Here is a 19,060-nt window from a genome sequence, read left to right on the forward strand (position 1 = left end):
TGGCTTTTGTACCAGGTCATTCTTTATAATTAAACTCACAGTATCCACCCCCTCGAGCCGACCCCGCCTCCTTCCTGGGAAGGCAACGCCCCTTTCCTTCGGGATTCCGGGTGGGTCGCCCGAGCCCGCTGGGCGGTGCGCAGGCGCAGCCGGGGCCCGCCCCCAAAACGTCAGACTTCCTCGGTCGGCTCCGCCCCCAGAGCCTCGAGCATGCGCCGTCGGACCAGGGAGCGGCGCAGGTGCAGGCGGTAATCGCCCAGCAGCAGTTCGTCGTTGCGCACGAGAAGGTGGTGGAGCCCGCGGAGGCGGAGCCCCGAGCGCAGTAGGCGCGAGCGAGTCTGGAAGTCCGTGACCGTGATGAGCCACCTGCAAGGGGGCAAGGCCAAGAGGAGAGGGGCGGGGCGGAGACGGAAGGGGAATCGCTGGCCTTGATTGTCCCAGAGTCCCTGCCTGGTCCCTGTTCGTTTACCAACTCCAGTCCCTCAACCCGTCACTACATCCCTAAACTCTCCAACCCTGCACTCTCGCCGAGGTCAATCTGTACTTCTACCCTCACCTGGGTCAGTCTAGGTCCCGTCTTCTCTCTCAGCCTGGCTCTGTCGAGGCTCCATCTTTTTAAACCGCCGCTCCAGGGCCCTATCCTCATCCAGCAACTCCAGGTCCCGCCCCCTCAGTGTGGCTTTCAGGCCCGGCCCCGCGCCCAACTAGACCTCCAGGCCCACCGATCACTCTGGCCCCGCGCCTGCAAAGTGCTCAGTCCCGGCTACGCTCCCGCTCAGAGCTGTTTCCCATGCTCCGACCACACACCTCGGTCTTGCGCATCCCCGTCACCACCTGGGTCACTGAAAGTCCGGTTCCTCACTCCAAATCCCACCTTCTTTTCCGATCTCACCTGCCCCTGCCCCTTCACTGCGCCCACTCTCGCCTTAGCCCCTTCTCGGCTCTCACTCTCTGCGGGGTCTGGATCCTTATACCAACCACGCCATTCTCCGGGCGCTCCTGGCCCCGCCCCCTCACTGCCCTCACTTCTCCGCCCCGCCCCTCACGGAGCTTACTGTTGGCCCACATCTCCTATTAGCTCCCGGCCACTCAGAGCCTCCGCCCCGCCCCGCCCCACCTCTCACTGCCTTCACTCCCCTCCCGGCTCCCCCATCGCGTTCACCGCGGTCCTGCCAGTTGCGGTCCTGCCCCTCCCGGCCGCTCCAGGCCCTGCCCCCGCCAAGGACTCACCGGTCCCGGCGCCCAGCAGTCCCACAGATGACGTTCACGTTCTCAAAGCGGATGCTCCTCACACGCCCGCTCTCCATGGCCCCGGGTAACTCGGCCTCCAGCGCCTCCAGCACCTCCAGGTGGGTAAGGTCCTCTTCGGGCTGGGGATGTCGGAGAGAGAACCTCCGTCAGTGACACTCGGAGTTCAGTCCGGGTGCAGAAGTCCCCACCCGAGACCCCACCTGCAGAACCTGCCAGAGCGGGGAGGATAGGAATCTTTCAGGTAGCAAGGCATCTACTGCCATTCAAGGTCATTCTCCAAAAAAAAAGCCAGTTCTCACCAAACCGATTTGCCAAAAGTCAATGAAGAGCTGACTGAACGATTCACCGATTTGGCCAACTTTGCCAATCTACTGAAAACCTTTCCAGCAACCTGCGTTGGATGGCGAGACTCGGGCAGCCCTTGAAGATTTCCGCAAGGATCTAAGCCGTAATTTTTTCCTTTTTTAGTCATATTAGCATTTTAAGAACTATTCAGTTCTCAAAAAATAAGGCTCGTAGGAGGATATGACATCTTGTCAATCTATTTTGCATTCAGAAACATATATTGATCATTAACCACGTCTTCAGTCTGAGATTACCGTGTCGAAGGCGATACCCTATGTCATGACATATAAAATTGCTGCGAAACCACAGTGAAATCATGAAATTGGTCACCTCCAGGAAGGCAAGCCTTGGATGTGTATGTTGGGTGTGTATGTGTGTGTGTGTGTGTGTGTGTGTGTGTCTCATGTTCAAAAACACAAAGAAGCGGAGCAATAGGGTGGGGATTCGTCCCATAAACAAGAACAGCGATCCCTGCTGTTCTTGTTGGAGGTCGAGTCACACAGATGAGCTGAGGGAACACTTCCGAGGCTTCTGCCTGGCGAGCCTTGTTTAATTCTCAAATGGGTGAGACCTTAGTAGATACCTCCTCTGAGGCAGGAATGCCCAAAGGATCCGTACACTGAATAACCATGTCACTGAATCTGTCAAAAAACGGGCTTTGTGAAATGAATTTTTGCGATATCTGTAAATTTTACAGAATTTCATAATAGGTGGATTAGCAGGACTCCCTCTGTCCTCAGTGTCCCCTCTCTCTGCCTCTCGGGCTCCCCTCTGGGATCAGCAGTGATAAATTTGATGATGAACCCTTTGACAAATTTACTATCAATTTTCAGCCACTTATCCTGGTGCCAAGCCCACAGCTGATGAGCTGCAGAGCCTGGATTCAACCCCTGTCCACCTCACTTCTGAGCCTGTGTCCTTCCCACCATGCCACCAGGGACCTGGGATCATGGGGGTGGGGGGGACACTCACTGAGGTCTCCATGCACAGACAGAGGGGCTGGGCAGCAGGTGGCATGGGGAACTTGCGGATGCACGGGAGCTCTCGGTCCAGCGCCTCGTATTCTGCAATGACCTGGCGCAGATACTGCTTCCTGGGAAGACAGCCAGCGGACAGGGACCTCCCAAAGTTAGGGGTCCAAGCCACCGCACTCAGAGGATCTCAGATCAGAAATCATGGGGCCAGGGACCACTCACGAGGATTTGACAGGTCTGCCCAGGCTCCGAGCCTGCGTCTCCTCTAGGGTCTCTAGGTCCACAAGAAGTGCTCCTGCGGATGGAAAACCCAGTATCAGCTGCCTTGAGCACTCCTCGCACGTCATTCCACTTGAATAGCATCACCAAATGACTGTCCGTGCCACCCCCAGGATAGCTCTTATGCCAGTTGTTAAGCTGTTGTCTCTCAGCCCCAAAGGACTCTACCAACCCCATTTCCACTCGGACAGTTGGGGTCCTGTTAGGCTCTGCCTAAAGGGGGTGCTAGCGGGAGACCGCAAGCCAGGAGGAAAGGGAAGGGACGTGCTCCTTTTTGCTTCCTGTTTCCAATCACCCCATCTTAGCTTCTTCACTGCAGCAGCATTTGAATCTAGTTATATGGTTTTTCCAACACTCTCAGAACTGGCCTCTTGATTGGAACTTGATTCATAACAGCTCTCAAATCTGGACTCTTCTACACAACCCCTCCATCGACATCGGTCTCTTCTATGGCCAACTGCTAGTTGTCCCACATAATCCATTTCCCCTTCCTCTACAATCCTAAAGTTTTATCCAGCTGGAAACAACAGTTCCCAGCCTCCCTTGCAGCTAGGTGTGGCCACATGACCAAGTTCTCGCCAACACTGTTAGCAGAAGTGAGGGGTGCAACTTTGGAGTCATTTGCTTAAGAGAAATTTTCTTGGCTTGGACTCAGTGCCCCTTCCCTTGGACCGGAATGTGGATGTAGCAATAAGCCAACTTTATTCTTGCTAGAGATGATGGAGCGCCATGGGTCCCTATATTCTCGAGGGGCTGAGACATCCCACCCATCCAGACCACCTTCCTCCTCTTACACGAGAGAGAAACCAACTGTTTTCTTAACGCCATTGAGTTTGAGGGTCTCTTTGTTACAGCAGCTGAAAAAATGCAGAAAGCAACCCCTGACAGCCAGGAGCTGGCCTGGCACTCCCAGAGGGACCCTGGTGACCTCCCTTTGGACATAAGGAATTTCACAGAATTCCAACAGCAGCCAAGGTCACTCTGTGACCATGATGGGCCAAGATAAAAAGAAGACCCCTCTGGAGTCATGTCTCAACACAGCACAACCTCGACGCTGCCCAAACCACAAAACAGACCAAATATTCCCCTCTGGGCTCAGAGCTGATGCTGCTTTTTTCCCAACCAGTGTTAGTGCCATTCTGATGGCTCTCATGTCATGGACTTGCCTCTGCTTCCTGCCAGCATGTGATCCAGAGCAAAGCCTGCTTTCCAGATTCCTCCCCAAGTCACCTAACTCAGCCCAGGTCTCTAAAAACCTCTTACTCAGACATTGATGTGTTACTATCTCCCTCATTCAGTAAACTCAGCGGCGTGCTGGTAAATGTCCTCTCTCTCTCTCTCTCTCCCTCCCTCCCTCCCTCCCTCCCTCCCTCCCTCTCTCTCTCTCTCTCAGCATCTGCCTGTTTTCATGGTCTCAGTACTCTCACCCTGACCAATTTTATGCTACCCATGGTTTTCACAACCAGCTTGCAAAATTCACCACTCGGCTCTTGTGAGCTGGGACAGGCTGTCTCCAGCACAGGGCTGTGTCCCAGCTATGCTCCTATAGCGGTCTTTGGCTTCAGCACATCAACACAGCTCAGCTTGTACCATAGTAAGCCCCCCTCTCTGGTCCCTGTTCTTCCACCTCCCATCTGTTTTGGCAGGGCAGCTAGGGTGACCTTTTCGTCTCAGCACCACCAGAGGCTTCCAAACCACCGGAGGCTTCCTCTTGCCTTCAGCATAAAGTCCTCCCTGTGATGGGGACTCATTCCTCAATGTGTGGTCTGGGGAGCATTTCAGGGTCCACCCCAGACCTATTGGGTGAGAGTCTGCATTTTAGCAAGATCCCCTTTGAGAAGCACCTGCCCTGCGTGTGGTCACTCTGATGACCTCTCTGATCATTTTTCTCCAGCCATACTGGCCTCCCTTTCATCCCCCCAACATAGTAATCTCCTTCTCAAATCTGTCCACTTAACAATAATAATAACTACGTGTTTACAGCCCCCTTTAAAAAGCCAGGCACCTTTTAAAGTGTTTTTCCACTGAATCTTCAAAACAGCCTTCTGAGTGAGTGTAGTTTAACAAATGATGAAATGGAAGCACAGAGAACTTAAGTGACTTGCCCAAGGTCACACAGGCCAAGTGATAGAATCAGGATAAAAATCTAGGCACTGGATCCAGAATCTGTGTTCTCAATCCCCCAGTCTGCTGCTTCTCGCCCCACTATTGTCTAGACAACAGCTTCCTAACTTCTCAATATATATCTCTCTCTCCCTATTCATTCACCCCATCAGAAGCATTTTGAAATGTAGATCTGACCACATCACCGTTTCCATTTCCTCAAAACCCTCCCAGGACTTCTCATTGTCATTGGGATAAATTAAGACCAAGATCACACATGACCAGACCCTGCTGATGTCTCAAGCCTGATCAGACACTATCGTCCTCCTCACTTGCTGCATTCCAGAAACATTGCCCTTCTGTGACTTGAACTCTCCATGCTCCCTCCTGCCACAGGACCTTGACACATGCTGTGACTCCGCGTGGAACTCTCTTCCCCCTCACTTAGCTCATCAAGTCTCCCTAAGTGTGTCAACAGTTCCTGTCGTGAACTCATGACACCATGTATTTGCTCTCATCACAGTTGCAATTTTACATTTACTTCTATGAGTCTCTAATTATAATGTGAGCAACATGAGGTCGGGGACTTGTCTTTCGCTCTTGGCGTCTAGCAAAGCACCAGGCACCTAGCTGTAAGTATTTATTGAATAAAGACTGAAGGAATATAACCATCAAATGCAATATGTCAACTCTGGGTCTTAATTAAAACAAACCAACTGTGAAAAATAAAATTTTTAAATAATTAGGGAAATTTAAATATGCACTAGTTATGAGATGATAGTCAAGAAAAATTGTGAATTTGTTAGGTGGAATTAATGGCATGGTAGGTCTGTTTTCTAAAAATCCTTAGCAGTTAGAAACACATGCTTAAGTATTTATGGGTGGAAAGGAATTATGTCTGGGATTTTCTTTAAAACAAATTTGTCCTATAGAATGTCCCCCCAGAAAGTGTGTATGTGTGGGTTGCTTAGATGAAACAAGATCAGCAAAATGTACATTGTCTCTATTTTTGTGTATGTTTGAAATTTTCCATAATAGAAAAAATCTTTTAAATGTCTATCATAAGTAACTTAGAAATAAAATTATACGCCCTGGAAATGTGTGTGAAATGACTAAAAAAACTGACTCTAGCAGCATCAAAGGTGTATGTTTAAAATGTAAATAAAACTGTTTCTCATGAAATGTGGCATTAGAAATAAAGATTTCTAAATTACAACCGTGATTTTAATATATTTGTTTCAATGTATATGTGTAACTTAGTAAAGGTATAAATTTAAAAATAAATACTTATTGAATAATTGAGGAAACACGACACTTTCAAACTTCAACAGGCATCTCCAAGGCCTCCTGTGTGCCTTGGAGAATGCTGCAGACCAAGAGATTAATGAGACCCCAGCCTGCCCTCCAAGAGCTTCCAGTCTGGTGGGGTAAGTGTTCACTGTAAAGGGCAATACTTGCTACAATGGACGTGTCACGAGGCGGAGAGGAAGCCCAGTCTGGGGGCAATCAGGGAAGGCTCCTTAGAGGAGGTGATGTCTACAGCAAGACTTAAGGGATAGGAGTGGGATAGGGAGGATGGGAGGGAGGCTCAAGAGGGAGGGGATATGGGGACATATGTATGCATATGGTTGATCCACTTTGATGTACAACAGAAACTAACACAGTACTGTGAAGCAATTATACTCCAATAAAGATATATTTTTAAAAATAGTGAAAAAAAAAGACTTAAGGGATAAAGGAGGAGTTTGCTAAATAAAGAAATGGCAGAGAAGGAGATGTTTTATGCAGAGGGACCACGGGGTGGGGGCGGGGGGTGGGTGCTAAGGTCTTTAAGCAAAAGAGAATATTCCCAGAATTTTCTTCAGGTCCAAGGCTAAGGAGTGCTTATTGCAATTGTAGGTTATTAATTATTTGTGAGATAGTGTGTTTCATGTCTGTCCTCCTTGCATGAGAACCAGCTGGGTCATTTCATTCATTACTACAGGCAAAACACTTGGGACCCACAGGCTTTCTAATGGCCTGAGCCAAAGTTTGCAACCTGACAAGCTAAAAATGTTATTGGTTCCAAAACACCACAAAGAAAACAGCAAAACTGAAATGAACAAATATCGATCTGCAATACGACCCAACTGGTCAACTCAATGTCACTCATCTTTTCTGGAGCTACACATAAAGTATACTTATCAGATGGGTACCTCCGTCTAGGTTAGAGATGATGTGGGGTGGGGCGTCTCCAAATGAAAAAGGTCTTCAAAGACACTAAAAGAGACCTGAGGACAGAGAAACTGTCTGTTTTGCCACTAGAGCATTTGCTATGCCTAGCTTAGCACCTGGCACAGAAGAGGTGCTTATAGCCGACACCTAGAAAGGTGTAACTCAGCCATTCCCATCCTTCTTCCTCCATTTGAGGAGTGTCCATTCCCCACCCACGCAACCAGGTAAGGCTCACCAAGCCCCAGTATCCTCAGGGATATCCCATCCAGTGCAAAGCAATGTCTTCTGACCCTTACTGCTCATCGTAATTACCTGGCAAGCATTCAAAAACTATAGTTGCTGACAAAGGATTAATCTCCAAAATTTATAAGCAGCTCATGCAGCTCGATAACAAAAAAACAAACAACCCAATCCAAAAATGGGCAGAAGACCTAAACAGACATTTCTCCAAAGAAGATATACAGACTGCCAACAAACACATGAAAGGATGCTCAACATCACTAATCATTAGAGCAATGCAAATCAAAACTACAGTGAGATATCATCTCACACCAGTCAGAATGGCCATCATCAAAAAATCTAGAAACAATAAATGCTGGAGAGGGTGTGGAGAAAAGGGAACACTCTTGCACTGCTGGTGGGAATGTGAATTGGTACAGCCACTGTGGAGAACAGTATGGAGGTTCCTTAAAAAACTACAAATAGAATTACCATACGACCCAGCAGTCCCACTACTGGGCATATACCCTGAGAAAACCATAATTCGAAAAGAGTCATGTACCAAGATGTTCATTGCAGCTCTATTTACAATAGCCAGGAGATGGAAACAACCTGGGTGTCCATCATCGGATGAATGGATAAAGAAGGTGTGGCACATATATACAATGGAATATTACTCAGCCATAAAAAGAAACGAAATTGAGCTATTTGTAATGAGGTGGATAGACCTAGAGTCTGTCATACAGAGTGAAGTAAGTCAGAAAGAGAAAGACAAATACCGTATGCTAACACATATATATGGAATTTAAGAAAAAAAATGTCATGAAGAACCCAGGGGTAAGACAGGAATAAAGACGCAGACCTACTGGAGAACGGACTTGAGGATATGGGGAGCGGGAAGGGTAAGCTGCGACAAAGCGAGAGAGAGGCATGGACATATATACACTACCAAACGTAAGGTAGATAGCTAGTGGGAAGCAACCGCATAGCACAGGGAGATCAGCTCGGTGCTTTGTGACCGCCTGGAGGGGTGGGAGAGGGAGGGTGGGAGGGAGGGAGACGCAAGAGGGAAGAGATATGGGAACATATGTATATGTATAACTGATTCACTTTGTTATAAAGCAGAAACTAACACACCATTGTAAAGCAATTATACTCCAACAAAGATGTAAAAATAAATTAATTAATTAAAAAACAAAACAAAACTATAGTTGCTAGGTCCCCCAGAACTAGAGATTCTGGTTAATTGGGACCTGAAGTAGGATTAGGTATAGGTTTTTTAAAAAGTTTCTCCCACCTGATGCGTAGCCCCACTGACTAAAGTAATCATGCTAATCTCGTTCCTTTTGCCAGGGATTGAGACAAGAGTGAGTGGATGACTTAGTGCTGGCCAATGAGATGTGAGGAGAGTTTATTTGGGGTTCTTAAAGTGAAGACCTCTGGAAGTGATGCCTGAAACTGTGGCAGCCATTTTGTAACCATGAGGTATGCAAGCTGGTGTGCAAAGGGGTTATATCCCAGACCAAAAAGCAGGGACATAGAAACTGGCTTCTCAGTGACATTCACTGAGCTGCTGACCCAACCAAACACAAACCCTGATCCACCTCTGGGCTTCTCTTTGAGTGAGACAATGACTTTCCTATTTTTATACTGCATTAAGTCCAATTTTCTATCACCTGCTAGCCAAATAAATCCTCACCAAGATATTACTTGAGAAATGTCGTACGAGTGAATGAATGAATGAGCTGTGCCAAAGTAGAGTAGAAGGAGGGAACCCTGGAAGGTGAGCCTGTCAGCTAGCGTCAGGCCACACAGGGCCTCAAACAAAAGCTTGAGGGGCTAAGACTCTCTCCTGGGAGTGATGGGCAACGTGGAAGAGCTGTGAGCAAGGGAGAGACAGGGTTAGTGCTGGGTGTCAGAAAGGCTCCTCTGGAGCTATGTGGGGGATGGGCTGGAGGGGAGAAACTGGAGACCAGGGAGTTACGTGGACAAAGGGTCCAATGGAAGAGGACAAGGCCTGAGCTGGGGCTGTGGGAAAAGAGAAGTAGGGACAGGGCAGAGAGAGTAAGCAGGAACATGGGGCTGGGACTGATGGCTGTGGAGGTAATGGGAGTGGGGGAACAATGCCGGGCGTCTAGACTGGGTTGGCAGTAGCACCATTCAAACATGGGAAGCAGGGAGGAAGAGTGGCTTTGGGAGAAGATGTTGAGGTCAGTGTGGGAGACAACGAGAGTGTGAGGGACCAGGGTAGGGAGTCTATGGGGGATAATGGCCTCAGAAGAGTTGTTACGGCCCCAGAGATTCATGGGAAATGTAGTTCTGGGTCCAGAACATTGGTCAGGGAATTGAAAGGCCTCATGGGAAATGTAGTTTGAGGTCTAAAGGGTACTGCTCAGGAATCTGGTAGACATAAGAATTTGGGGTAGCTCTTTCTTTGTAAGGCCAGTGACTCACTTAAGGTCACACTGAAAGCCAGGGCTGTGACACAGTGCTCATAGGAAGGACCCCACCCGCCCAACCCCACACTTGGATACAAACACACAAGCAGACACGATTCGGTACCTGCCTCCCTGTGCATGCTGGGGTTGCCCATGGTGGAGGAGCAGAGGGGCTCCACCTCGTGTTGCATCCTGAGAAGGTGGTAGGGGTTGTCTCAGGAGGATGGGAAGAAGAGCTCTGACCGGGTCACCCACCCCAGCTCCTTCTCCCCGCTGCTGCTTCCTCCTTCTTGTCTTTGAAGCCCCGGGGGAAAAAAAAATGGAAGGCTGAGACCACATGGAAATCCAGTTTCCCTTAACCTCTGGGAGTCCCTGTGTGCCCCAATTATTTCTTTCCCACTTTCCTGCCTCCTCCTCCATGTCTCCCAGTCTCCTCGAGTTTCTTCCCCCACCCCTCTCTCTGCCCCACTCCCTCCCTCCCTCTCTCCCCGTCTCTCCTCCAGTCTTTCCCTTGATTTCTCTGTCCTTTCTCCCCACATCTCTCCCCTTCCCTTGTTCCATCTCCCCAGTCTCCTCCATCAGTTTCCCCAACATCTCCCCAGCCCCCCGTCCCTCTCTCTCTTCATAGTTTTCTGCCTCTCTCTAACCCTATCACCCCCTCTCTGTCTCCCTACCTCTCTCCCCATCTCTCTTCTCTCACGGCTGCCTCTACTGGGCTCCTTGGCTTCCCTCCCTCTGTCATCCCTTTTCTGTTCCCACTTGCCCTCCACTCATTCGTGTTTCACACAGGAACTGGTTAGGTACAGGTGAGATTCAAACAGAAACTGGGTTCCATATGGGGGAGGGAACGGTGAGCAGGGGGCCTGGTTGCCATGGTACCTCCAGTGGATGGGGGAGGGGCTGGGGGCTCCTGCCCCCAAGGGGAGGAGTGAAGGAGTTTAGCCACAGAGGTGCCCACTGGGCATCCCTTCTTTGTGTCTGCAGAGCTCTCAGCAGGAACCATGGGAGAGGAGCGCAGACTTTTTCAGTTACTTTGTCTATCTTCCCAGTCTGTCTCTGTTACCCGTATCTCTAGTCTTCTCTCGAATTCATCTGGTCTCTGCCTTAACTGTCAATTATTCCTGCTTGATAAACATTGACTCCCTGCTTGTTAGGCAGTAGCACCTTGATTTTCTGAGTCATTTGTTCAGGGATGAGCTTAAAAATCAACGTAGGATACAGATTCAACCCTTGGACTTTTGCCGGACCTGTTACCAAAGGGGATCTTTCTTTTTCCAATGAGGTTGCCAGGCCGGTCGGAGCCTAGGTTGGAGCTGCTGGGGACCATCACATCGCCACATGGGGAGAGAGCCTGCCTGAAAGCAAAGACAACACGAGGAAAGCAGAAACCAAAGATGCAGACAGATTCCTGAAGACGATTGAGGACACCTAGATCTAGCTGTCCCTCAAGCCCTCATCCACCCAGTTAATTCCCTCTTATGCCAGGTTATTTGCGTTTCTGTCATCAGCAATTACAACAGTCCAGACTTAAATGGACTAATTTCCAGACCCAGTTCCTCTGTGGCCCTGACTCCCTGTTGGCATATCCTTATGTCTTTTTCTCTCCCATCAGGCTGTCCTTCACTTCCAGTTGCCAAGTCCATCCCCATAGGACAGGAGACATCTTTCATCCTCGTGACCACAGGCACACCTAGCCTCTATAGCCCATCAGTCTTCAAACTCTACCCCTTCTGTCTCCTGACTCTGCTCTTTCTTCTCGTCATTCCCACAGCCCGACACCCACTCAGGTTTCAAGGTCTTCTCCTTCCTGGACCCTCGCCCCAGCCTCCTTCTTGCCCTCACATCCTCCAGTCTCTCCTCCCTCATTCCCCTCCCACAAGGTTTCGGAGGGGTCTTTCTGCACTTGGAGATGACCCTGCCCCTCCCCTGCTCTCAGCCCTCCCATGGCTCCGAACTGCATGATCTGGTCCCAGCTTCCTCTCTCACCTCATACATTCAAACATTCTTCAGTCACCTTTTAATAATTACTTTATTTAATTAATCCCTCCCACCCCTCACTCCTGTCTCCACTCTCCACATGCTGCCTTCTGCCCTTTTCCTGGTGCCCAAACGCCCTCATCCTTTCATAAGAAGCTCAAGTGCCCCCTCCTCCAGGAAGCCTTCTCTGACTCCTCCTCCTACCAGTTGTGTTTTCTGTCTCCATCCTCTGCATGTTCTTTATCTGCTCTTTTTTTTTTTTTTCAGACCTCTGAACACTGTGCACTCCGCCTGTCTTGCTCAGGAATTTGGGTCTGTGTCTGCCTCCCACTCCAGACCAAGGGCCCCTGACTCATCTCTGGCTCTCCAGCATCAGGAAAGTGCGGAACATGTATGTTGAATGAATAAAGAAGTGACAATTTCCCTCTATTACTGTGACTCACACTCAGTACCCCCTAAGCCCACTGCCCTGTGTCTCTTGGTCTGCATGAGGTAACATAGGATGAAGAAGAGAATATGGACTCTGGAGTCAAACAGGCTAGCATCAAACGCCATGGCCGGGCTGTGCAAACTTGGGCAAATGTCTTTCCCTCTCTGAGCCTTGGTTTCCTCATCTCTTACCAGTAATGCTGCCTTGAAGGGCTAATGGTGCTTAAATAAAGCAAGATACAGCAAAGTCCCCGCATGTGAGCCAGGCACACAGGAGGCACTCAGTTGCAGTTTGCTCCCTTTCCAGAGTTCTTTATCTCTGTGACCAGCATTAGCTGCCTCTTCTGGACCTCTCTTCTTCCTTCCTTGGGTGTCTTTGTCTCTCTCTCTCTCTCTCTCTCTCTCTCTCTCTCTCTGCATCTGTGTGTGTGTATGTGTGTGTGTGTGTATGTGTGTGTGTGTGTATGTGTGTGTGTGTGTGCATGTGGCTCTCTCTCTCTTTTTCCCTCTGGTGTCTTGGTCCTTTAAGTTCCCATCTCTCTGTGTCTCCATTATTTTTCTCCCTCTCTCTACCTGTCTCTGGAACCCTTCTTCATCTCTCTGTGTGTCTGAATTTGAATTTCTATATCACGTGCCTCTGACTTTGTCTCTCATTCTCTGTGTCTCTATGCCTTTCTGCATGTCTCTATCTCTGTCTCTGTCTGTGTGTGTGTGTGTCTCTGTGTCCATCACTTTATTTTGCCATCTGTTTCTCTCTATCTCTCTACCTCCTTCCCAGTCTTTCTGCCTTCGCCCCACCTGCCTCCCTCTGCCACTCACCCCAACTCTCTTGGGTCATCCCTGTCCCACCCCCTGGCCTGGCATGCAGCCCGGGACACAAATCCCTGAATCAGCATTTTCCCTCTATTCCAGAAATTATGTCAGCGCCGCAGTGGGGGGCGGGGGGGGGTGCTGCTTGTAGCTCAGGTTAGAGGGTTTGCCTCCCTGCATCCTCAACCACACGGGCCGTGGCCAGCTTGGTCCACCTCTGTTCTTGGTGTTTGTTCTCCCAGGGGAGCACCAGGAGAACAGGTGAATCTGTGTTTACACACAATGTGCGTGTCTCTGGGTGTGTGTCTGCGTTTGTTTGCAGCACATTTGTGTGTGAATCTGTAGGTACTTTGCAAACTCATCCGTTCGCTCCTGCACGGATGCATGCATGCATCCCACCAACGATCCACTCATCCACTCATTCAGCTATCATCCGCTCATCCATCCATCCACCCATCCAACTCATGCATACATACATACACTTCTCCATCTATCCGTCCACTCGTTCATTCATTCAACCAACCAATACTTATTGAGTGCCTACTGTGTGCCAGGCACCATGTCAGGCAGCGGGGACACAGCAGTAAACACAAGTGCTACCCCCATGGAGCTTATGTGCTCATCAGTCCTCCTCCATGTGCCAAACTCGCTCCTACCCCAGGCTTTGCGTGGACTGTTCCCTCTCCCTGGAGCAGTCCTCTCCCCTCCCCCATCTTCACCTGGATTATGGCAACTCAAATGTCACTTGCTCAGAGAAGCCTTCCATTGACCTCCTTCCCAGACACACAGCACCCTGGACTTTCCTTCCTAACATTGATACCCATATGGAGTTATTTAATGACCACCTGTCTCCACCACTAGACCGTGAGTCCTCCCAAGGCTGGGATTTTTGTCTGCTTTGTTCCCAGCCAAATCCTTGGTGCCTAGAACAGTGCCTGGCAGTCAGTAGATGCTCAGTAAGTATCTATCAAATTGGGTGCATGGATTGAATTGAACGAATGTCTCTGTCTCCTGGTTCCCTGTCCAGTGCTCCGGGCTCGTCTACACCCCTGGTGGTGATGACAGGCAAGGTCCTCAAACTTCCTATATGCAAACGACGTAGTGGCTGAACTCAAGGAGTCTAGAGTCAGACCACATGGCTTTGAATCTCAACTCTGACACCTCCCTGCTGTGTGACCTTGGGCAGAGCACTTCCCCTCTCTGAGCCTCAATTTCCTCACTTGTAAAATGCAGTGAAGGGGTCCATGAGCAAATGCATGTAATTACTAATTATGACAACAGTAAACATTAACCATTTTCTCTAAGCACCTCTGGTGAATTGAATTCAATCCTCGAAATAACTTAATGAGGTGGGTTTCAAAAAAAGATTACCCTCCCAATAAAAAGAAATTAGAAAAAAAAAAGATTACCCTCATTTACAGATGGGGAAACTGAGGCACCAAGAATGTAAGTTATTCACCCAAGGCCACAAATGATGAAAGAGCTGGGATTTGAACGCAGGTACCCCACTTCCAAAGTCACACACACAACCAGTGCACTACAGCTATTCCTTGACACCCAAGTGCCTCTTTGGGAACATGTCGTGGGAGTCTGGCAAGCCCGTCTGTGTGCACATCTCTGAAAGTGTGCATTGCTGCATACTCCTTCTGTGTGCCTCTCCCTGTGGAACACAGCTGCCTGTGGACCCTGGGCGGAGGTCTGGCTGTGAGAGTGGTATTTGGGGTGCCTGCTCTTGTGTGCACATATCTGTGGGTGCACCACCACCCCCATGCAAGCTCCCCTGGGTGCAAATGTAGGTCCATCCGGGAGAATACAAGAAGCACTGAGGATAGGATTCAGAGTGAACCCGGAGGCATTTCTGGGGCATTCAGAAGTATGATGGTGACTGCAACGTGTATACATAGGCAGCAGTTGGGCAGATTATCTAATTAAAGGGGGGGCGCCTAGGGGACTCCTCTTAAAGTGTTTGCAGAAGAAGCAGCAATTTTTTACTTAGAGATTATATTTATATGGGTGTCACTGGGAGGCAGGGGGCAGCACTGAGGAAGACTGGGGGTGGTGAGGGGGCTTCAAGTCACCCCTACCGGCTGCCACTGAGACCAGGTAGCTCTGGATCCTCTTCAAGGGATTTAACCTCCGTGGGCCTCAGTTGTATCTTCTGTGAAATGGGAATAACATAACTCCCCCCATCTCAGAGGGCCAAAGTGAAGATTAACTCAGAGAATGCTTTCAAAGCACTTAGCCCAGTGCCCAGATCACAGTGGCAATTGTCATTCGCTGCTATTACTACACCGGTAAAGGTATACTTGCTGTTGTTAAAAAGTATTCATTAAGCACCTACTTGGTGTCAATGCTCTCCCTCTATATTGACTGGTTTTTCAAACCTCTGGGTCCCTTAGGAAACAGGTTTATTGTCTATATTTTGTTGATGAGGAAACGAACTCAGAGCAGAGTGCAAGGTCACAAAAGCAGTGCCTGGCGCTCAGTAGACGCTCAGCAAGTATCTGAGAATCTACTCAGGAGCCGGCCCGGGAAGGACCGAAATCCAGGTCCTTGCTTCTACCCCCACATCGGGCTGGGACTCAGGACCGCTGATTCTGAGGCTCTGCCTCCCCCGCCCACCACCATCCCTCAGAGTTCCTCGGCTGGGAGGACTGCAAGTCCTGGGTCCTGCGGAGAAGGCGGCTGGGGAGTTGGGACTCCTGGGTCCCCAAGGGAGGAGGGAACAGAAGGGGTGGATTCCTGGATCTGAGAATGGAGGGAGTTGGAAGCTCAGTACCCTGGGTCCTGGGGGAAGAGATGACTGGGGTCCCTGACTTCTCTGAGAGAGGAGGGGGTGAGGTCCAGGACCCCTGGATCCTGGGGGAGCAGAGGGTCATGATCTCAGATCTCTGCATCCTCGTCTGTGGAAGTACGCTGCGTCTCAGACGCCTCGGTCTCGGGAAATCTCCCTTCTTCCTCGCTGCGGCCGCGCTATTTGGGCTTTGAAGCCGCAGGTTCCGAGGGGAAGGAGGGGGTGCAGGGGGAGGAGCCGCGGACCTGCGACAGGGGCGGGGGGAGGAGCCGAGCTGGCACCTCGGCCGGCGCGCGGGGCTGCGGCGGCGGCGGCAGCGGCGGCGGCGGCGGCGGCAGCTTCGGGTGAGTCTGCTCCTCCCCTCCCCCTGCCACAACCCCCGCCCCAGACCCATCCCGGGAGGCGGCCACAGCGCGTGGGGGCGGGGGTAGGTGCAGAGGTGAGCGGATCTCCCGCCCGGGAGTGGGAGTGCTGCAGCGTTTGCTGGTCGCCCCGGGGGAGGGGCACGTGGCCCTGGAAGGGGGGGGTCCTGAAACACCTGGGTGTACCCCAACCTCGCCCACCGATCCCCCGAGCGTGGGGATGGTTTACCCACTCCATGGTCCCTAAGGACTTAGGACTCCGCGGCTTCTCGAGGTCCCAGACATTATTCCTCTCCCCTGCAGCGCCTTGGGACCCCGGCATCTCTTAACCCCCCCACCTCCAAAAAAATTCCCATCTCCGCAGCCGGGAGAGGTATTAAGGACTTCAATTCCCATCAGTCCCTGCAGAGCCTGGTCTATGAAGCCGCAGCAACGCGAGCGCAAGGCCTGCCGGGAATTGTAGTCTTTAAGCCGCCCCCGCCCCCCCGGAGCTGGGGACCCGGAGGTGGGAAGGGGTGGCTGGACTTCTCGGGGGTCGCCTGGGGTCGAGCAGCTGGCCCGAGTAGGACAAGATGTGCGGCTCGGACTGAGCTTTTTCTCACGGCCACGACCCCCAGATCCAGCACCCCCTCCCACCACCTGGCTCGTAGGGACAGGCCCGCAGACCCGTGTCCACCCTACAACCCCCATGGGCTACCGCCAGCCGCCGCCTCGGCTGCCATCCAGGACACGGCAGGGATAAGCGCAGGTGAGTCTGATATGCCTGTCTCGGAGTCCTGGCCTTCTGCAGCACCCCACGACACCTGTCCATCTGTGAGCCCTGATCTGTCTGTCCCTAATTTCCCCAGCACCCTCCTTCCAGTCCATCTCTGATGTCTAGTTGCAAACCATGTGTCGCTAATTCCCCTTCTCCCCACAGCCACCTATTTCTCCTGGTCCCCTCTCTTTTATGCGCCCCCCTACCAGTCCAACCTTCCTTCTGCACCCATGTCTGTCTGCCCAGTCCTTCTCTGTATCCTTGTGTCCATCTGTGATCTCTGGCCGTTATGTTTCTGTCCTTTATTTCTGCACCCCATCCATCCTCTTGTCCATTGTTTGTCTCTCAAAGATATTTCTGTCCATGCTCCTTCCTGGCACTTATCACTGCCCCTACGTCCACCCATCTCTCACACTCCCATGAATTACACACCAGCTTATTCTTTAAGGTTTGTCCATCCCACGTCTCGATCCTTAACTTTCCGTCTGTCTGTTCACCTGTCCCTCTCTTCTGGGCCCCAGTTTGCCCTTCCCATTATCTCTGTCTCCCCTCCCCTTACCTCTTCCTCTCTCAACTTGGCCCTTATCTCTGCATCTTTCATCTCCATCCCTCCCCAGCCAGCACCAGACGTAATCATCTCTTATCTTGCTACCCCCACCCATCTCTCTCTCTCTCCCGCTCTCTCCCTGTCTACACCTTCCTGTTCCCTGGACCTACCAAGCCCTGTCCCACCCTGGGCCATTGCTCACGCTATTCCTGCTGCTTTGAATGCTTTTCCTCACTCCAGCCCCACTGCCCACTGCCCATGGCTGGCTCCATCCCACCCTTCAGATTTCAGAGAGCTCCCCCGACTGCCCACCTCCAGGTCCCCTTGTGACACATCCTCCAACTATTTCTTTTAGAGCACTTCTCACAGTCTGAGGGCTATGTGTTTCTGTGTGCGTGTTTGTTGATGTGTTTACTCTTTGTCTCCCCTCATTGCATTGTGACACCAAGAAGCTGGAGACCGCGTGGGGTTTGTTCCCTGCTGGATCTGCAGCAGCTGGCACAGTGCCTCTCACGTAGTTGGTGCTCAGTGAATATTTGTTGAATGCACGAATGAGAAGTGGTTGTTCCATTGTCTCTCCCTCCCGAAATTCTGTCCCTGCATCTGTGCAACCCTAATCTTTGTCTCCTTGTCTGTCCACCCCTTTATTTATGCATCCTTAATCTCTGCCCCTTGGCTGGCCTTCCCAGTCTCCTCCTCCTTGTCCATTTGCCCCTAATTTCTTTTCCCTTGTCCAATCCTCCCCTAATCTCCATCCCCTTGTCCATCCACTCCCAATCGCTGTCCCCTTGCCTATCCTTTTTCTGTCTCTTTCCACCCTTTATCCACCCCTCTCCCCCATTCCATTCCCCATCTGCACTCTTGCCCGGCCCCTCCCAAGAACAGGACCCGCTGGCCACCATGTCAGGAGACTACGAGGATGACCTCTGCCGTCGGGCACTCATCCTGGTCTCGGACCTCTGTGCGCGGGTCCGAGATGCCGACACCAGTGACAGGTGCCAAGAGTTCAACGACCTGCGAATCAGAGGCTATCCCCGGGGCCCCGATGCAGGTCAGCACCCCCAGCCGTCTTGGCCAGCCCCCTGCTTCCACTATAGCCCCCTGCTTCCACTATAGATTCAGAACAGCCCTGCTCAGCTTCCTGTTCCTTATGGGGCCGGTCCCTCTTATAGTCTTGCCTCCATCCTGCCTGTTGCTGGTCCCCCAAACCTCTGATCTAAGGATAAGGAGCTCTGTGATCCGTGTGACCTGTGACCTTTTGGATTTTGCCCTGTGGGCCTCCTGTCCACCCTCCCTCACCACCACTCCACTGCTGCCACACACCCCCTTCAGGTGTCTTTGTGCATTTCACATAGTGCTTAGAAGCTCAGGCTCTTAAGTCAGTCTGTCTGACTTGTCTGGGTTCAAATCCCACCTCCCCCACTTACGAAATGAATGGCTTCTTCTGTGCCTCGATTTCCTCATCTGGAAAATGGGGATCATAAAAGTGACTACTTCATGGGGCATCTGAGAGACTCAAATGATATAACACATGTGGAGTGCTAAGAACAAGCTGGGCGCA

The 19,060-nt window shown here is 51.0% G+C and overlaps 2 protein-coding genes across 6 annotated transcripts in view; one reads left to right on the forward strand and one right to left on the reverse strand.

Moving 5' to 3' along the window:
- C20H19orf81 (chromosome 20 C19orf81 homolog) overlaps positions 1–19,060 on the reverse strand; it is a 24,862-nt gene continuing 5,802 nt past the window's right edge. Inside the window, exons 3-6 of one of the 2 annotated variants that reach the window (XM_067719298.1) lie at positions 2,793–2,865; positions 2,569–2,689; positions 1,231–1,370; positions 1–366 (exon numbers count right to left, since the gene is read on the reverse strand). In XM_067719298.1, coding sequence (XP_067575399.1) covers positions 171–366; positions 1,231–1,370; positions 2,569–2,689; positions 2,793–2,865 — 530 coding nt within the window. In that variant the 3' untranslated portion in view covers positions 1–170. The other variant, XR_010939042.1, reaches the window with a different exon arrangement.
- SYT3 (synaptotagmin 3) overlaps positions 16,089–19,060 on the forward strand; it is a 16,049-nt gene continuing 13,077 nt past the window's right edge. The window contains exons 1-3 of one of the 4 annotated variants that reach the window (XM_067719067.1): positions 16,089–16,177; positions 16,813–16,943; positions 18,385–18,550. In XM_067719067.1, the coding sequence (XP_067575168.1) occupies positions 18,400–18,550 (151 nt within the window). In that variant the 5' untranslated portion in view covers positions 16,089–16,177; positions 16,813–16,943; positions 18,385–18,399. Of the gene's footprint in view, positions 16,178–16,596; positions 16,944–18,379; positions 18,551–19,060 lie in introns of those variants that run through there. The other 3 variants (XM_067719069.1, XM_067719070.1, XM_067719068.1) reach the window with 3 other exon arrangements.

The sequence above is a fragment of the Pseudorca crassidens genome, chromosome 20 (genome assembly GCF_039906515.1).
Source record: "Pseudorca crassidens isolate mPseCra1 chromosome 20, mPseCra1.hap1, whole genome shotgun sequence".
Taxonomy (NCBI): domain Eukaryota; kingdom Metazoa; phylum Chordata; class Mammalia; order Artiodactyla; family Delphinidae; genus Pseudorca; species Pseudorca crassidens.